This window comes from Larus michahellis, unplaced genomic scaffold (assembly GCF_964199755.1).
Source record: "Larus michahellis unplaced genomic scaffold, bLarMic1.1 SCAFFOLD_597, whole genome shotgun sequence".
In the NCBI taxonomy this organism is placed as follows: domain Eukaryota; kingdom Metazoa; phylum Chordata; class Aves; order Charadriiformes; family Laridae; genus Larus; species Larus michahellis.
The window spans coordinates 1-13,993 of NW_027436364.1; the positions used below are offsets into that span (position 1 = coordinate 1).

Sequence of the window (13,993 nt, forward strand, 5' to 3'; positions counted from 1 at the left end):
TGCTGAGCCCCTGCACCTTCACCCTGCCGAGCTGCAGGGGGGGGGCCACGCTGACGGCGAAGGGGCTCTGGGGGATCGGGTCCCCCCCGTAGGTGACGGCCACCGACAGGGGGCCCTGCGGGGACCCCCCCCCGAAAAAACACGTCACGGGGGGGCGGGAAACCCCCCCCTCAACACACCCCCCCCCCCCCCCAACACAGCGGGGGGGCGATGGGGAACCGGGGGGATTTGGGTGATGGGGGGGGGGGGATTTGGGGGGCTGGGGGGGGGCACATGGGGTCACCCGGGGGTCCTGGGGGGGGGATTTGGGGGGCTGGGGGGGGGCTGGGGTCACCCGGGGGTCCTGGGGGGGGGATTTGTGGGCTGGGGGGGGCACATGGGTGCTGGGGGGGGGACTGGGAGGGGGCTGGGGTCACCCGGGGGTTCTGGGGGGGGGCATTTGGGGGGCTGGGGGGGGGCACATGGGGTCACCCGGGGGTCCTGGGGGGGGGGAGTTGGGGGCCTGGGGGGGGAGTTGGGGGGCTGGGGGGGGCACATGGGGTCACCCGGGGGTCCTGGGGGGGGGGATTTGTGGGCTGGGGGGGTTACACAGGTCCTGGGGGGGGATTTGGGGGGCTGGGGGGGGGCTGGGGGGGGGCTGGGGTCACCCGGGGGTCCTGGGGGGGGAGTTGGGGGGCTGGGGGGGCACATGGGTGTTGGGGGGGGAATTTGGGGGGGCTACGGGGGGCCTGGGTGACCCGTGGGTGCTGGGGGGGGGGCTGGGGGGGCTGGGGGGGGGATTTGGGGGGCTGGGGTCACCCGGGGGTCCTGGGGGGGGAGTTGGGGGGCTGGGGGGGGCACGTGGGTCCTGCGGGGGGGGAGTTGGGGGGCTGGGGGGGGGCACTTGGGGGGCTGGGGTGGCACATGGAGTCACCCGGGGGGGGGCATTTGGGGGGCTGGGGGGGCATATGGGTCCTGGGGGGGGATTTGGGGGGCTGGGGGGGGGGATTTGGGGGGCTGGGGTCACCCGGGGGTTCTGGGGGGGGGAGTTGGGGGGCTGGGGGGGGGCATTTGGGGGGCTGGGGGGGGGCTGGGGTCACCCGGGGGGGGGCACTTGGGGGGCTGGGGGGGCACATGGGTGTTGGGGGGGGAATTTGGGGGGGCTACGGGGGGCCTGGGTGACCCATGGGTGCTGGGGGGGGCACTTGGGGGGCTGGGGTGGCACATGGAGTCACCCGGGGGGGGCATTTGGGGGGCTGGGGGGGCATATGGGTCCTGGGGGGGGATTTGGGGGGCTGGGGGGGGGATTTGGGGGGCTGGGGTCACCCGGGGGTTCTGGGGGGGGGAGTTGGGGGGCTGGGGGGGGCATTTGGGGGGCTGGGGGGGGGCTGGGGTCACCCGGGGGGGGGCACTTGGGGGGCTGGGGGGGCACATGGGTGTTGGGGGGGAATTTGGGGGGGCTACGGGGGGCCTGGGTGACCCATGGGTGCTGGGGGGGGCACTTGGGGGGCTGGGGTGGCACATGGGTCCTGGGGGGGGGAGTTGGGGGGCTGGGGGGTAACTGGGGGGTGGGGGGGGGCTGCGGGGGGGGGGGATTTGGGGTGACGCGGGGGTCCCGGGGGGGGGACGGACTTGGGGGGCACAAGGTGGGGGTTCAAGTCCCGGGGTTGGGGGTTCCCGTGACCGTGGGGGGGGGGGGGGGGGGGTGTGTGTCCCTGGGTGGGGGCGCTGTGGGGCGCTGTGGGGCAGAGCCCACCTGCTGGAGCGGGGCGTGGGAGCAGGTGCCCCATGGGCTGGTGCCCTATGGGGGGATGTCCCTGTGGGGCGGGCTGTGGGGCGCTATGGGGCAGCCTATGGGTCGCTATGGGGCAGACCCACCTCCTGGAGCGGGGTATAGGAGGGGGGATGGGTGCCCTATGGGGGGATGTCCCTGTGGGGCGGGCTGTGGGTCGCTATGGGGCAGGCTGTGGTGCCCATGGGGCAGGCTGTGGGTCGCTGTGGGGCAGACCCACCTCCTGGAGCGGGGTATAGGAGCGGGGATGGGTGCCCTATGGGGGGATGTCCCTGTGGGGCAGGCTGTGGGTCGCTATGGGTCGCTACGGGGCAGGCTGTGGGTCGCTGTGGGTCGCTATGGGGCAGACCCACCTCCTGCAGCGGGGTGTAGGAGGGGGGATGGGTGCCCTATGGGGAGATGTCCCTGTGGGGCGGGCTGTGGGTCGCTGTGGGGCAGGCTATGGGTTGCTATGGGTCGCTGTGGGGCAGACCCAGCTCCTGGAGCGGGGTGTAGGAGGGGAGATGGGTGCCCTATGGGGGGATGTCCCTGTGGGGCACGCTATGGGTCGCTATGGGGCAGGCTATGGTGCTCTATGGGTCGCTATGGGGCAGGCTATGGGTCGCTATGGGGCAGACCCACCTCCTGGAGTGGGGTGTAGGAGGGGGGATGGGTGCCCTATGGGGGGATGTCCCTGTGGGGCAGGCTATGGGTTGCTATGGGTCGCTATGGGGCAGGCTGTGGTACCCTATGGGTCGCTGTGGGTCGCTATGGGGCAGACCCACCTCCTGGAGCGGGGTGTGGGAGGGGGGATGGGTGCCCTATGGGGGGATGTCCCTGTGGGGCAGGCTATGGGTTGCTATGGATCGCTGTGGGGCAGGCTGTGGTGCCCTATGGGTCGCTGTGGGTCGCTATGGGGCAGACGCAGCTCCTGGAGCGGGGTGTAGGAGGGGAGATGGGTGCCCTATGGGGAGATGTCCCTGTGGGGCGGGCTGTGGGTCGCTGTGGGGCAGGCTATGGGTTGCTATGGGTCGCTGTGGGGCAGACGCACCTCCCGCAGCGGGGTGTAGGAGGGGGGATGGGTGCCCTATGGGGGGATGTCCCTGTGGGGCGGGCTGTGGGGCAGGCTGTGGTGCCCATGGGGCAGGCTGTGGGTGGCTGTGGGTGGCTGTGGGGCGGGCTGTGGGTCGCTGTGGGGCAGACGCACCTCCCGCAGCGGGGTGTAGGAGGGGGGATGGGTGCCCTATGGGGGGATGTCCCTGTGGGGCGGGCTGTGGGTCGCTGTGGGGCAGGCTATGGGTTGCTATGGGTCGCTGTGGGTCGCTGTGGGGCAGACGCACCTCCCGCAGCGGGGTGTACTTGACGGTGTGGGTGTAGTCGCGGTTGTCGATCACCTCGAAGTCGGTGACGGCCGGGCCCGGCCCCGCCCCCCCGAACTGCACCCCCAGCGCCGCCTTCCCCGCGCCGCGCGCCACCGCCCGGAAGTGCGTCGGTTTTCCCGCCACGGGGCCTGCGCGAGGCCGCCCCGCTCGGCACCGCCCGGACCCACCGCGCCCGGACCCACCGCGCCCCCAGACCCACCGACCCACGGCACCCTGCCCCATAGCGCCCACAGACCCACAGCGCTCGGACCCATAGTGCCCACAGACCCACGGCACCCTGCCCCATAGCGCCCGGACCCACCGTGCCCCGACCCATAGCACCCACAGACCCCCGGCACCCTGCCCCATAGCGCCCACAGACCCACCGACCCACGGCACCCTGCCCCATAGCGCCCGGACCCACCGACCCACGGCACCCTGCCCCATAGCGCCCGGACCCACCGCGCCCCGACCCACAGCGCCCCCAGACCCACCGACCCACGGCACCCTGCCCCATAGCGCCCACAGACCCACAGCGCTCGGACCCATAGTGCCCACAGACCCACGGCACCCTGCCCCATAGCGCCCGGACCCACCGTGCCCCGACCCATAGCACCCACAGACCCCCGGCACCCTGCCCCATAGCGCCCACAGACCCACCGACCCACGGCACCCTGCCCCATAGCGCCCGGACCCACCGACCCACGGCACCCTGCCCCATAGCGCCCGGACCCACCGCGCCCCGACCCACAGCGCCCACAGACCCACCGACTCACGGCACCCTGCCCCATAGCGCCCGGACCCACCGCGCCCCGACCCACAGCGCCCACAGACCCATAGCGCCCGCAGACCCACGGCACCCTGCCCCATAGCGCCCGGACCCACCGACCCACGGCACCCTGCCCCATAGCGCCCACAGACCCACCGACCCACGGCACCCTGCCCCATAGCGCCCCCAGACCCACCGACCCACAGCACCCTGCCCCATAGCGCCCGCAGACCCACGGCACCCTGCCCCATAGCGCCCACAGACCCACAGCGCCCCAACCCACAGCGCCCACAGACCCATAGCGCCCCGACCCACGGCACCCTGCCCCATAGCGCCCACAGACCCACAGCGCCCGGACCCACGGCACCCTGCCCCATAGCGCCCACAGACCCACGGCACCCTGCCCCATAGCGCCCCCAGACCCACCGACCCACGGCACCCTGCCCCATAGCGCCCACAGACCCACAGCGCCTGGACCCATAGCGCCCACAGACCCACAGCACCCTGCCCCATAGCGCCCACAGACCCACAGCGCCCGGACCCATAGCGCCCCCAGACCCACCGACCCACGGTACCCTGCCCCACAGCGCCCACAGACCCACAGCGCCCCGACCCACGGCACCCTGCCCCACAGCTCCCCACCACCCCTGCCCCACAACCCTCAGACCCCCTGCCCCACAGCACCCAGACCCCCTGCCCCACACAGCCCAGACCCCCTGCCCCACAGCCCCCAGAGCTTCTGCCCCACACCGCCCAGGCCCCCTGCCCCCCAGCCCCCAGCCCCCCAACCCCACAGCTCCCTACCGCCCCTGCCCCACAGCACCCAGACCCCCAGCCCCCAGAGCTCCTGCCCCACAGCGCCCAGGCCCCCAGCCCCACAGCCCCCAGAGCTTCTGCCCCACACCGCCCAGACCCCCTGCCCCCAGACCCCCTGCCCCACACAGCCCAGACCCCCTGCCCCACAGCCCCCAGAGCTCCTGCCCCACAACCCCCAGACCCCCTGCCCCACAGCACCCAGACCCCCAACCCCACAGCACTCAGACCCCCTGCCCCACAGCTCCCAGAGCTCCTGCCCCACAGCTCCCAGAGCTCCTGTCCCACAGCCCCCAGACCCCCTGCCCCACAGCTCCCAGACCCCCTGCCCCACAACCCCCAGACCCCCAACCCCACAGCCCCCAGAGCTTCTGCCCCACAACCCCCAGACCCCCTGCCCCACAGCACCCAGACCCCCAACCCCACAGCCCCCAGAGCTTCTGCCCCACAAACCCCAGACCCCCTGCCCCACAGCACCCAGCTCCCCACCGCCCCTGCCCCCCAGCCCCCAGAGCTCCCCCCCCCCCCCCTCCCCAGCCCCACGGCACCCCCCGGCGCCCCCTCACCCGTGGGGCTGAGCCCGGGTCCCTCCGCCTTGACCTTGGTGGCGTCGTGGGACGGGTCCACCTCGACGCGGAAGGGGCTGCTGGGGATCTCCTGGGGACGGGACGCGAGGACACGCCGTGGGGAGGTGACGAGGTGACCCCCCCCCCCCCCAAGGCGGGGGGGGCGGTTGGGGGGCGGTTGGGGGGCAGCCGTGGGGCCGGGGGGTACCTGGTTGGCGAAGAGCACCATGATGGTGTAGAGCCCGGCGCCCGGCGGCGTGTACTTGACCGTGAAGGTGTCGTTGTCGTTCTTGATGATGTCGAAGTCGATGTCGGCCTCCTGCGGCCCCACCACCCCCGGCGAGCACTTGATGCCGATGCTGACGTCACCTGCGGGGTTGGGGACGTCACACACACACCCCCCCCCCCCCCCCTCCGCCGCGTCACCCCCCACACCGCACACCCCCCCCCCCCACCCCACCCGCCGTCACCCCGCGCCTCTTCGAGGGGGGCGGGGGGGAGGGATGGGGGGTGATGGACCTGGACCAAGGGTGATGGACCAGGGATGATGGACCAGGGATGAAGGACCACGGATGCTGACCAGGGATGAAGGACCAGGGATGATGGACCTGGACCAGGGATGATGGACCAGGGATGAAGGACCAGGGATGATGGACCTGGACCAGGGATGATGGACCAGGGATGATGGACCTGGACCAGGGATGAAGGACCAGGGATGAAGGACCAGGGATGATGGACCTGGACCAGGGATGGTGGAAGGACCAGGGACGAAGGACCAGGGATGGTGACCAGGGACGATGGACCCAGACAAGGGGTGATGGAGAAGGGATGAAGGACCAGAGATGCTGGACCAAGGGGGATGGACCTGGACCAGGGGGGATGGACCACGGACGATGGACCTGGACCAGGGATGAAGGACCAGGGATGATGGACCAGGGATGGTGACCAGGGATGGTGACCAGGGATGAAGGACCAGGGATGAAGGACCAGGGATGATGAAGGACCAGGGATGATGAAGGACCAGGGATGATGAAGGACCAGGGATGGTGACCAGGAATGATGGACCCAGACCAGGGGTGATGGAGAAGGGATGAAGGACCAGAGATGCTGGACCAAGGGGGATGGACCAGGGATGATGGACCTGGACCAGGGATGAAGGACCAGGGATGAAGGACCAGGGATGAAGGACCAGGGATGATGGACCTGGACCAGGGATGATGGACCAGGGATGAAGGACCAGGGATGATGGACCTGGACCAGGGATGGTGGAAGGACCAGGGATGAAGGACCAGAGATGGTGACCAGGGACGATGGACCCGGACCAGGGGTGATGGAGAAGGGATGAAGGACCAGAGATGCTGGACCAAGGGGGATGGACCTGGACCAGGGGGGATGGACCAGGGACGATGGACCTGGACCAGGGATGAAGAACCAGGGATGATGGACCAGGGATGGTGACCAGGGATGGTGACCAGGGATGAAGGACCAGGGATGATGAAGGACCAGGGATGGTGACCAGGAATGATGGACCCAGACCAGGGGTGATGGAGAAGGGATGAAGGACCAGAGATGCTGGACCAAGGGGGATGGACCAGGGATGATGGATCTGGACCAGGGATGAAGGACCAAGGGTGATGGATCAGGGATGGTGACCAGGGACAATGGACGCGGACCAGGGGTGATGGAGAAGGGATGAAGGACCAGAGATGCTGGACCAAGGGGGATGGACCTGGACCAGGGGTGATGGACCTGGACCAGGGATGAAGGACCAGGGATGAAGGACCAGGGATGGTGGACCAGGGATGGTGGACCAGGGATGGTGGACCTGGACCACGGATGAAGGACCAGGGATGGTGACCAAGGACGATGGACCCGGACCAGGGGTGATGGCGAAGGGATGAACGACCAGAGATGCTGGACCAAGGGGGATGGACCAGGGCTGAAGGACCAGGGGGGATGGACCTGGACCAGGGGGGATGGATCTGGACCACAGATGATGGACCAGGAACGGTGACCAGGGATGATGGACCTGGACCAGGGGTGATGGAGAAGGGATGAAGGACCAGAGATGCTGGACCAAGGATGATGGACCTGGACCAGGGGTGATGGACCTGGACCAGGGATGAAGGACCAGGGATGGTGACCAGGGACGATGGACCCGGGATGAAGGACCCGGGATGATGGACCAGGGATGGTGACCAGGGACGATGGACCCGGGCCAGGGGTGATGGCGAAGGGATGAACGACCAGAGATGCTGGACCAAGGGGGATGGACCAGGGCTGAAGGACCAGGGGGGATGGACCTGGACCAGGGCGGATAGATCTGGACCACAGATGATGGACCAGGAACGGTGACCAGGGATGATGGACCTGGACCAGGGGTGATGGAGAAGGGATGAAGGAGCAGAGATGATGGACCAGGGGGGATGGACCTGGACCAGGCGTGAAGGACCAGGGGGCATGGACCTGGATCGGAGATGCTGGACCAAAGATGATGGACCTGGAGCAGGGATGATGGACCTGGACCACAGATGATGGACCAGGGCTGGTGACCAGGGACGATGGACCCGGACCAGGGGTGATGGAGAAGGGATGAAGGACCAGAGATGCTGGACCAAGGATGATGGACCTGGACCAGGGGTGATGGACCAGGGATGAAGGACCAGGGATGGTGACCAGGGATGAAGGACCAGGGATGATGGACCTGGACCAGGGATGATGGACCAGGGATGATGGACCTGGACCAGGGATGAAGGACCAGGGATGAAGGACCAGGGATGATGGACCAGGGATGATGGACCTGGACCAGGGATGATGGACCAGGGATGATGGACCTGGACCAGGGATGAAGGACCAGGGATGAAGGACCAGGGATGATGGACCTGGACCAGGGATGGTGGAAGGACCAGGGATGAAGGACCAGGGATGGTGACCAGGGATGGTGACCAGGGACGATGGACCCAGACAAGGGGTGATGGAGAAGGGATGAAGGACCAGAGATGCTGGACCAAGGGGGATGGACCTGGACCAGGGGGGATGGACCACGGACGATGGACCTGGACCAGGGATGAAGGACCAGGGATGATGGACCAGGGATGGTGACCAGGGATGGTGACCAGGGATGAAGGACCAGGGATGAAGGACCAGGGATGATGAAGGACCAGGGATGATGAAGGACCAGGGATGGTGACCAGGAATGATGGACCCAGACCAGGGGTGATGGAGAAGGGATGAAGGACCAGAGATGCTGGACCAAGGGGGATGGACCAGGGATGATGGATCTGGACCAGGGATGAAGGACCAAGGGTGATGGACCAGGGATGGTGACCAGGGACAATGGACGCGGACCAGGGGTGATGGAGAAGGGATGAAGGACCAGAGATGCTGGACCAAGGATGATGGACCTGGACCAGGGGTGATGGACCTGGACCAGGGATGAAGAACCAGGGATGAAGGACCAGGGATGGTGGACCAGGGATGGTGGACCTGGACCACGGATGAAGGACCAGGGATGGTGACCAGGGACGATGGACCCGGACCAGGGGTGATGGCGAAGGGATGAACGACCAGAGATGCTGGACCAAGGGGGATGGACCAGGGCTGAAGGACCAGGGGGGATGGACCTGGACCAGGGGGGATGGATCTGGACCACAGATGATGGACCAGGAACGGTGACCAGGGATGATGGACCTGGACCAGGGGTGATGGAGAAGGGATGAAGGAGCAGAGATGATGGACCAGGGGGGATGGACCTGGACCAGGTGTGAAGGACCGGGGGGCATGGACCTGGATCGGAGATGCTGGACCAAGGATGATGGACCTAGACCAGGGATGATGGACCTGGAGCAGGGATGATGGACCTGGACCACAGATGATGGACCAGGGCTGGTGACCAGGGACAATGGACCCGGACCAGGGGTGATGGAGAAGGGATGGTGGACCGGGACCAGGGATGAAGGACCAGGGATGGTGCACCAGGACCAGGGCTGAAGGACCAGGGATGATGGATGAGGACCAGGGACAAGGGACCAGGGCTGCTGGACCAGGACCAGGGATGAAGGACCTGGACCAGGGCTGGTGGACATGGACCAGGGCTGGTGGACATGGACCAGGGCTGAAGGACCAGGGCTGAAGGACCTGGACCAGGACCAGGACTGAAGGACCAGGACCAGGACTGAAGGACCAGGGATGGTGGACATGGACCAGGGCTGAAGGACCAGGGCTGAAGGACCAGGGCTGAAGGACCTGGACCAGGACCAGGACTGAAGGACCAGGGATGGTGGACATGGACCAGGGCTGAAGGACCGGGGCTGAAGGACCAGGACCAGGGCTGAAGGACCAGGGATGGTGGACCTGGACCAGGGCTGAAGGACCAGGGGGGATGGACCAGGGGGGATGGACCTGGACCAGGGATGAAGGACCAGGGATGGTGACCAGGGATGATGGACCTGGACCAGGGGTGATGGAGAAGGGATGAAGGAGCAGAGATGCTGGACCAAGGGGGATGGACCTGGACCAGGGGGGATGGACCAGGGATGATGGACCAGGGATGGTGACCAGGGATGAAGGACCAGGGATGAAGGACCAGGGATGGTGACCAGGGACGATGGACCTGGACCAGGGGTGATGGAGAAGGGATGAAGGAGCAGAGATGCTGGACCAAGGGGGATGGACCTGGACCAGGGGTGAAGGACCAGGGATGAAGGACCAGGGGTGAAGGACCAGGGGTGATGGACCTGGACCAGGGATGAAGGACCAGGGATGAAGGACCAGGGATGGTGACCAGGGATGGTGACCAGGGACGATGGACGCGGACCAGGGGTGATGGAGAAGGGATGAAGGACCAGAGATGCTGGACCAAGGGGGATGGACCTGGACCAGGGGTGATGGACCTGGACCAGGGATGAAGGACCAGGGATGAAGGACCAGGGATGGTGGACCAGGGATGGTGGACCTGGACCACGGATGAAGGACCAGGGATGGTGACCAAGGACGATGGACCCGGACCAGGGGTGATGGCGAAGGGATGAACGACCAGAGATGCTGGACCAAGGGGGATGGACCAGGGCTGAAGGACCAGGGGGGATGGACCTGGACCAGGGGGGATGGATCTGGACCACAGATGATGGACCAGGAACGGTGACCAGGGATGATGGACCTGGACCAGGGGTGATGGAGAAGGGATGAAGGACCAGAGATGCTGGACCAAGGATGATGGACCTGGACCAGGGGTGATGGACCTGGACCAGGGATGAAGGACCAGGGATGGTGACCAGGGACGATGGACCCGGGATGAAGGACCCGGGATGATGGACCAGGGATGGTGACCAGGGACGATGGACCCGGGCCAGGGGTGATGGCGAAGGGATGAACGACCAGAGATGCTGGACCAAGGGGGATGGACCAGGGCTGAAGGACCAGGGGGGATGGACCTGGACCAGGGCGGATAGATCTGGACCACAGATGATGGACCAGGAACGGTGACCAGGGATGATGGACCTGGACCAGGGGTGATGGAGAAGGGATGAAGGAGCAGAGATGATGGACCAGGGGGGATGGACCTGGACCAGGCGTGAAGGACCAGGGGGCATGGACCTGGATCGGAGATGCTGGACCAAAGATGATGGACCTGGAGCAGGGATGATGGACCTGGACCACAGATGATGGACCAGGGCTGGTGACCAGGGACGATGGACCCGGACCAGGGGTGATGGAGAAGGGATGAAGGACCAGAGATGCTGGACCAAGGATGATGGACCTGGACCAGGGGTGATGGACCAGGGATGAAGGACCAGGGATGATGGACCTGGACCAGGGATGAAGGACCAGGGATGATGGACCTGGACCAGGGATGAAGGACCAGGGATGATGGACCTGGACCAGGGATGATGGACCAGGGATGATGGACCTGGACCAGGGATGAAGGACCAGGGATGAAGGACCAGGGATGAAGGACCAGGGATGATGGACCAGGGATGATGGACCTGGACCAGGGATGATGGACCAGGGATGATGGACCTGGACCAGGGATGAAGGACCAGGGATGAAGGACCAGGGATGATGGACCTGGACCAGGGATGGTGGAAGGACCAGGGATGAAGGACCAGGGATGGTGACCAGGGATGGTGACCAGGGACGATGGACCCAGACAAGGGGTGATGGAGAAGGGATGAAGGACCAGAGATGCTGGACCAAGGGGGATGGACCTGGACCAGGGGGGATGGACCACGGACGATGGACCTGGACCAGGGATGAAGGACCAGGGATGATGGACCAGGGATGGTGACCAGGGATGGTGACCAGGGATGAAGGACCAGGGATGAAGGACCAGGGATGATGAAGGACCAGGGATGATGAAGGACCAGGGATGATGAAGGACCAGGGATGGTGACCAGGAATGATGGACCCAGACCAAGGGTGATGGAGAAGGGATGAAGGACCAGAGATGCTGGACCAAGGGGGATGGACCAGGGATGATGGATCTGGACCAGGGATGAAGGACCAAGGGTGATGGACCAGGGATGGTGACCAGGGACAATGGACGCGGACCAGGGGTGATGGAGAAGGGATGAAGGACCAGAGATGCTGGACCAAGGATGATGGACCTGGACCAGGGGTGATGGACCTGGACCAGGGATGAAGAACCAGGGATGAAGGACCAGGGATGGTGGACCAGGGATGGTGGACCTGGACCACGGATGAAGGACCAGGGATGGTGACCAGGGACGATGGACCCGGACCAGGGGTGATGGCAAAGGGATGAACGACCAGAGATGCTGGACCAAGGGGGATGGACCAGGGCTGAAGGACCAGGGGGGATGGACCTGGACCAGGGGGGATGGATCTGGACCACAGATGATGGACCAGGAACGGTGACCAGGGATGATGGACCTGGACCAGGGGTGATGGAGAAGGGATGAAGGAGCAGAGATGATGGACCAGGGGGGATGGACCTGGACCAGGTGTGAAGGACCGGGGGGCATGGACCTGGATCGGAGATGCTGGACCAAGGATGATGGACCTAGACCAGGGATGATGGACCTGGAGCAGGGATGATGGACCTGGACCACAGATGATGGACCAGGGCTGGTGACCAGGGACAATGGACCCGGACCAGGGGTGATGGAGAAGGGATGGTGGACCGGGACCAGGGATGAAGGACCAGGGATGGTGCACCAGGACCAGGGCTGAAGGACCAGGGATGATGGATGAGGACCAGGGACAAGGGACCAGGGCTGCTGGACCAGGACCAGGGATGAAGGACCTGGACCAGGGCTGGTGGACATGGACCAGGGCTGGTGGACATGGACCAGGGCTGAAGGACCAGGGCTGAAGGACCTGGACCAGGACCAGGACTGAAGGACCAGGACCAGGACTGAAGGACCAGGGATGGTGGACATGGACCAGGGCTGAAGGACCAGGGCTGAAGGACCAGGGCTGAAGGACCTGGACCAGGACCAGGACTGAAGGACCAGGGATGGTGGACATGGACCAGGGCTGAAGGACCGGGGCTGAAGGACCAGGACCAGGGCTGAAGGACCAGGGATGGTGGACCTGGACCAGGGCTGAAGGACCAGGGGGGATGGACCAGGGGGGATGGACCTGGACCAGGGATGAAGGACCAGGGATGGTGACCAGGGATGATGGACCTGGACCAGGGGTGATGGAGAAGGGATGAAGGAGCAGAGATGCTGGACCAAGGGGGATGGACCTGGACCAGGGGGGATGGACCAGGGATGATGGACCAGGGATGGTGACCAGGGATGAAGGACCAGGGATGAAGGACCAGGGATGGTGACCAGGGACGATGGACCTGGACCAGGGGTGATGGAGAAGGGATGAAGGAGCAGAGATGCTGGACCAAGGGGGATGGACCTGGACCAGGGGTGAAGGACCAGGGATGAAGGACCAGGGGTGAAGGACCAGGGGTGATGGACCTGGACCAGGGATGAAGGACCAGGGATGAAGGACCAGGGATGGTGACCAGGGATGGTGACCAGGGACGATGGACACGGACCAGGGGTGATGGAGAAGGGATGAAGGACCAGAGATGCTGGACCAAGGGGGATGGACCTGGACCAGGGGGGATGGACCACGGACGATGGACCTTGACCAGGGATGAAGGACCAGGGATGAAGGACCAGGGCTGGTGGACATGGACCAGGGCTGGTGGACCAGCACCAGGGATTCAGGACGTGGCCCAGACGCTGCAAACCCAGGACCGGAGCTGCAGGACCTGGTTGTCCCATTCCTCCCCCCACCATCAGCGGGGTGCCCACGGGTGGTGGGTGCCCACCCACCCCACCCCACCCCCCGGCGTGGGGCACCCACCCTGCCCGGCCTCGCTGCAGTCCACGGTGAAGTAGGTGGGTTCGTTGGCCTTCAGCCCCGTCTTCTCCACGCCCGGCCCGTAGACCTTCACCCTGCCGGGGTGGCTGCCCTCGCCCACGCCCACCTGCGGGCGCCGGGGGGTTGGGGGGCACCGGGGCGTCACCCGCCCCCTCGCCCCACACACAGCCCCCCCGCTTCTGCCCCCCCACGGACCAGCCCCCTGCCCACCCCCCTCGGCGTCGGACCCGTTCCGCCGTGGGTCTGGGACTCTCCCAACACCACCCTGCGCCACCCCGTCTCCATCACCCCATGGGGCACCCATCACCCCATGGGACCCCCATCTCCACCTCCATCACCCCATGGAACCCCATCACCCCACAGGATCCCCATCTCCACCTCCATC

At 66.4% G+C, this 13,993-nt stretch overlaps 1 protein-coding gene across 1 annotated transcript; it reads right to left on the minus strand.

The window, feature by feature from the left end:
- Positions 1-5,681: 5,681 nt before the first annotated feature.
- LOC141737268 (uncharacterized) lies at positions 5,682-13,523 on the minus strand. The gene is made up of 6 exons (XM_074571943.1): positions 11,933-13,523; positions 10,076-11,065; positions 8,718-8,834; positions 7,404-7,514; positions 7,043-7,173; positions 5,682-5,738 (listed from the first exon to the last, which is right to left on the minus strand). Exons 1-6 carry the CDS (start codon positions 13,521-13,523, stop codon positions 5,682-5,684), a joined length of 2,997 nt encoding a protein of 998 aa, XP_074428044.1.
- Between the last annotated feature and the right edge of the window lie 470 nt (positions 13,524-13,993).

Bases quoted from the DNA above. Each gene is read 5' to 3' on its own strand.
- LOC141737268 (XM_074571943.1), bottom strand. From the start codon at position 13,523: ATGGTGGGGGGAGGAATGGGACAACCAGGTCCTGCAGCTCCGGTCCTG. The intron at 11,066-11,932 runs GTCCACCATCCC...TCCCTGGTCCAG, and splicing joins GTCCAGGTCCACCATCCCTG to GTCCATCATCCCTGGTCCTT. The intron at 7,515-8,717 runs GTCCTTCATCCC...CCCTTGGTCCAG, and splicing joins TCCCTGGTCCACCATCCCTG to CATCTCTGGTCGTTCATCCC.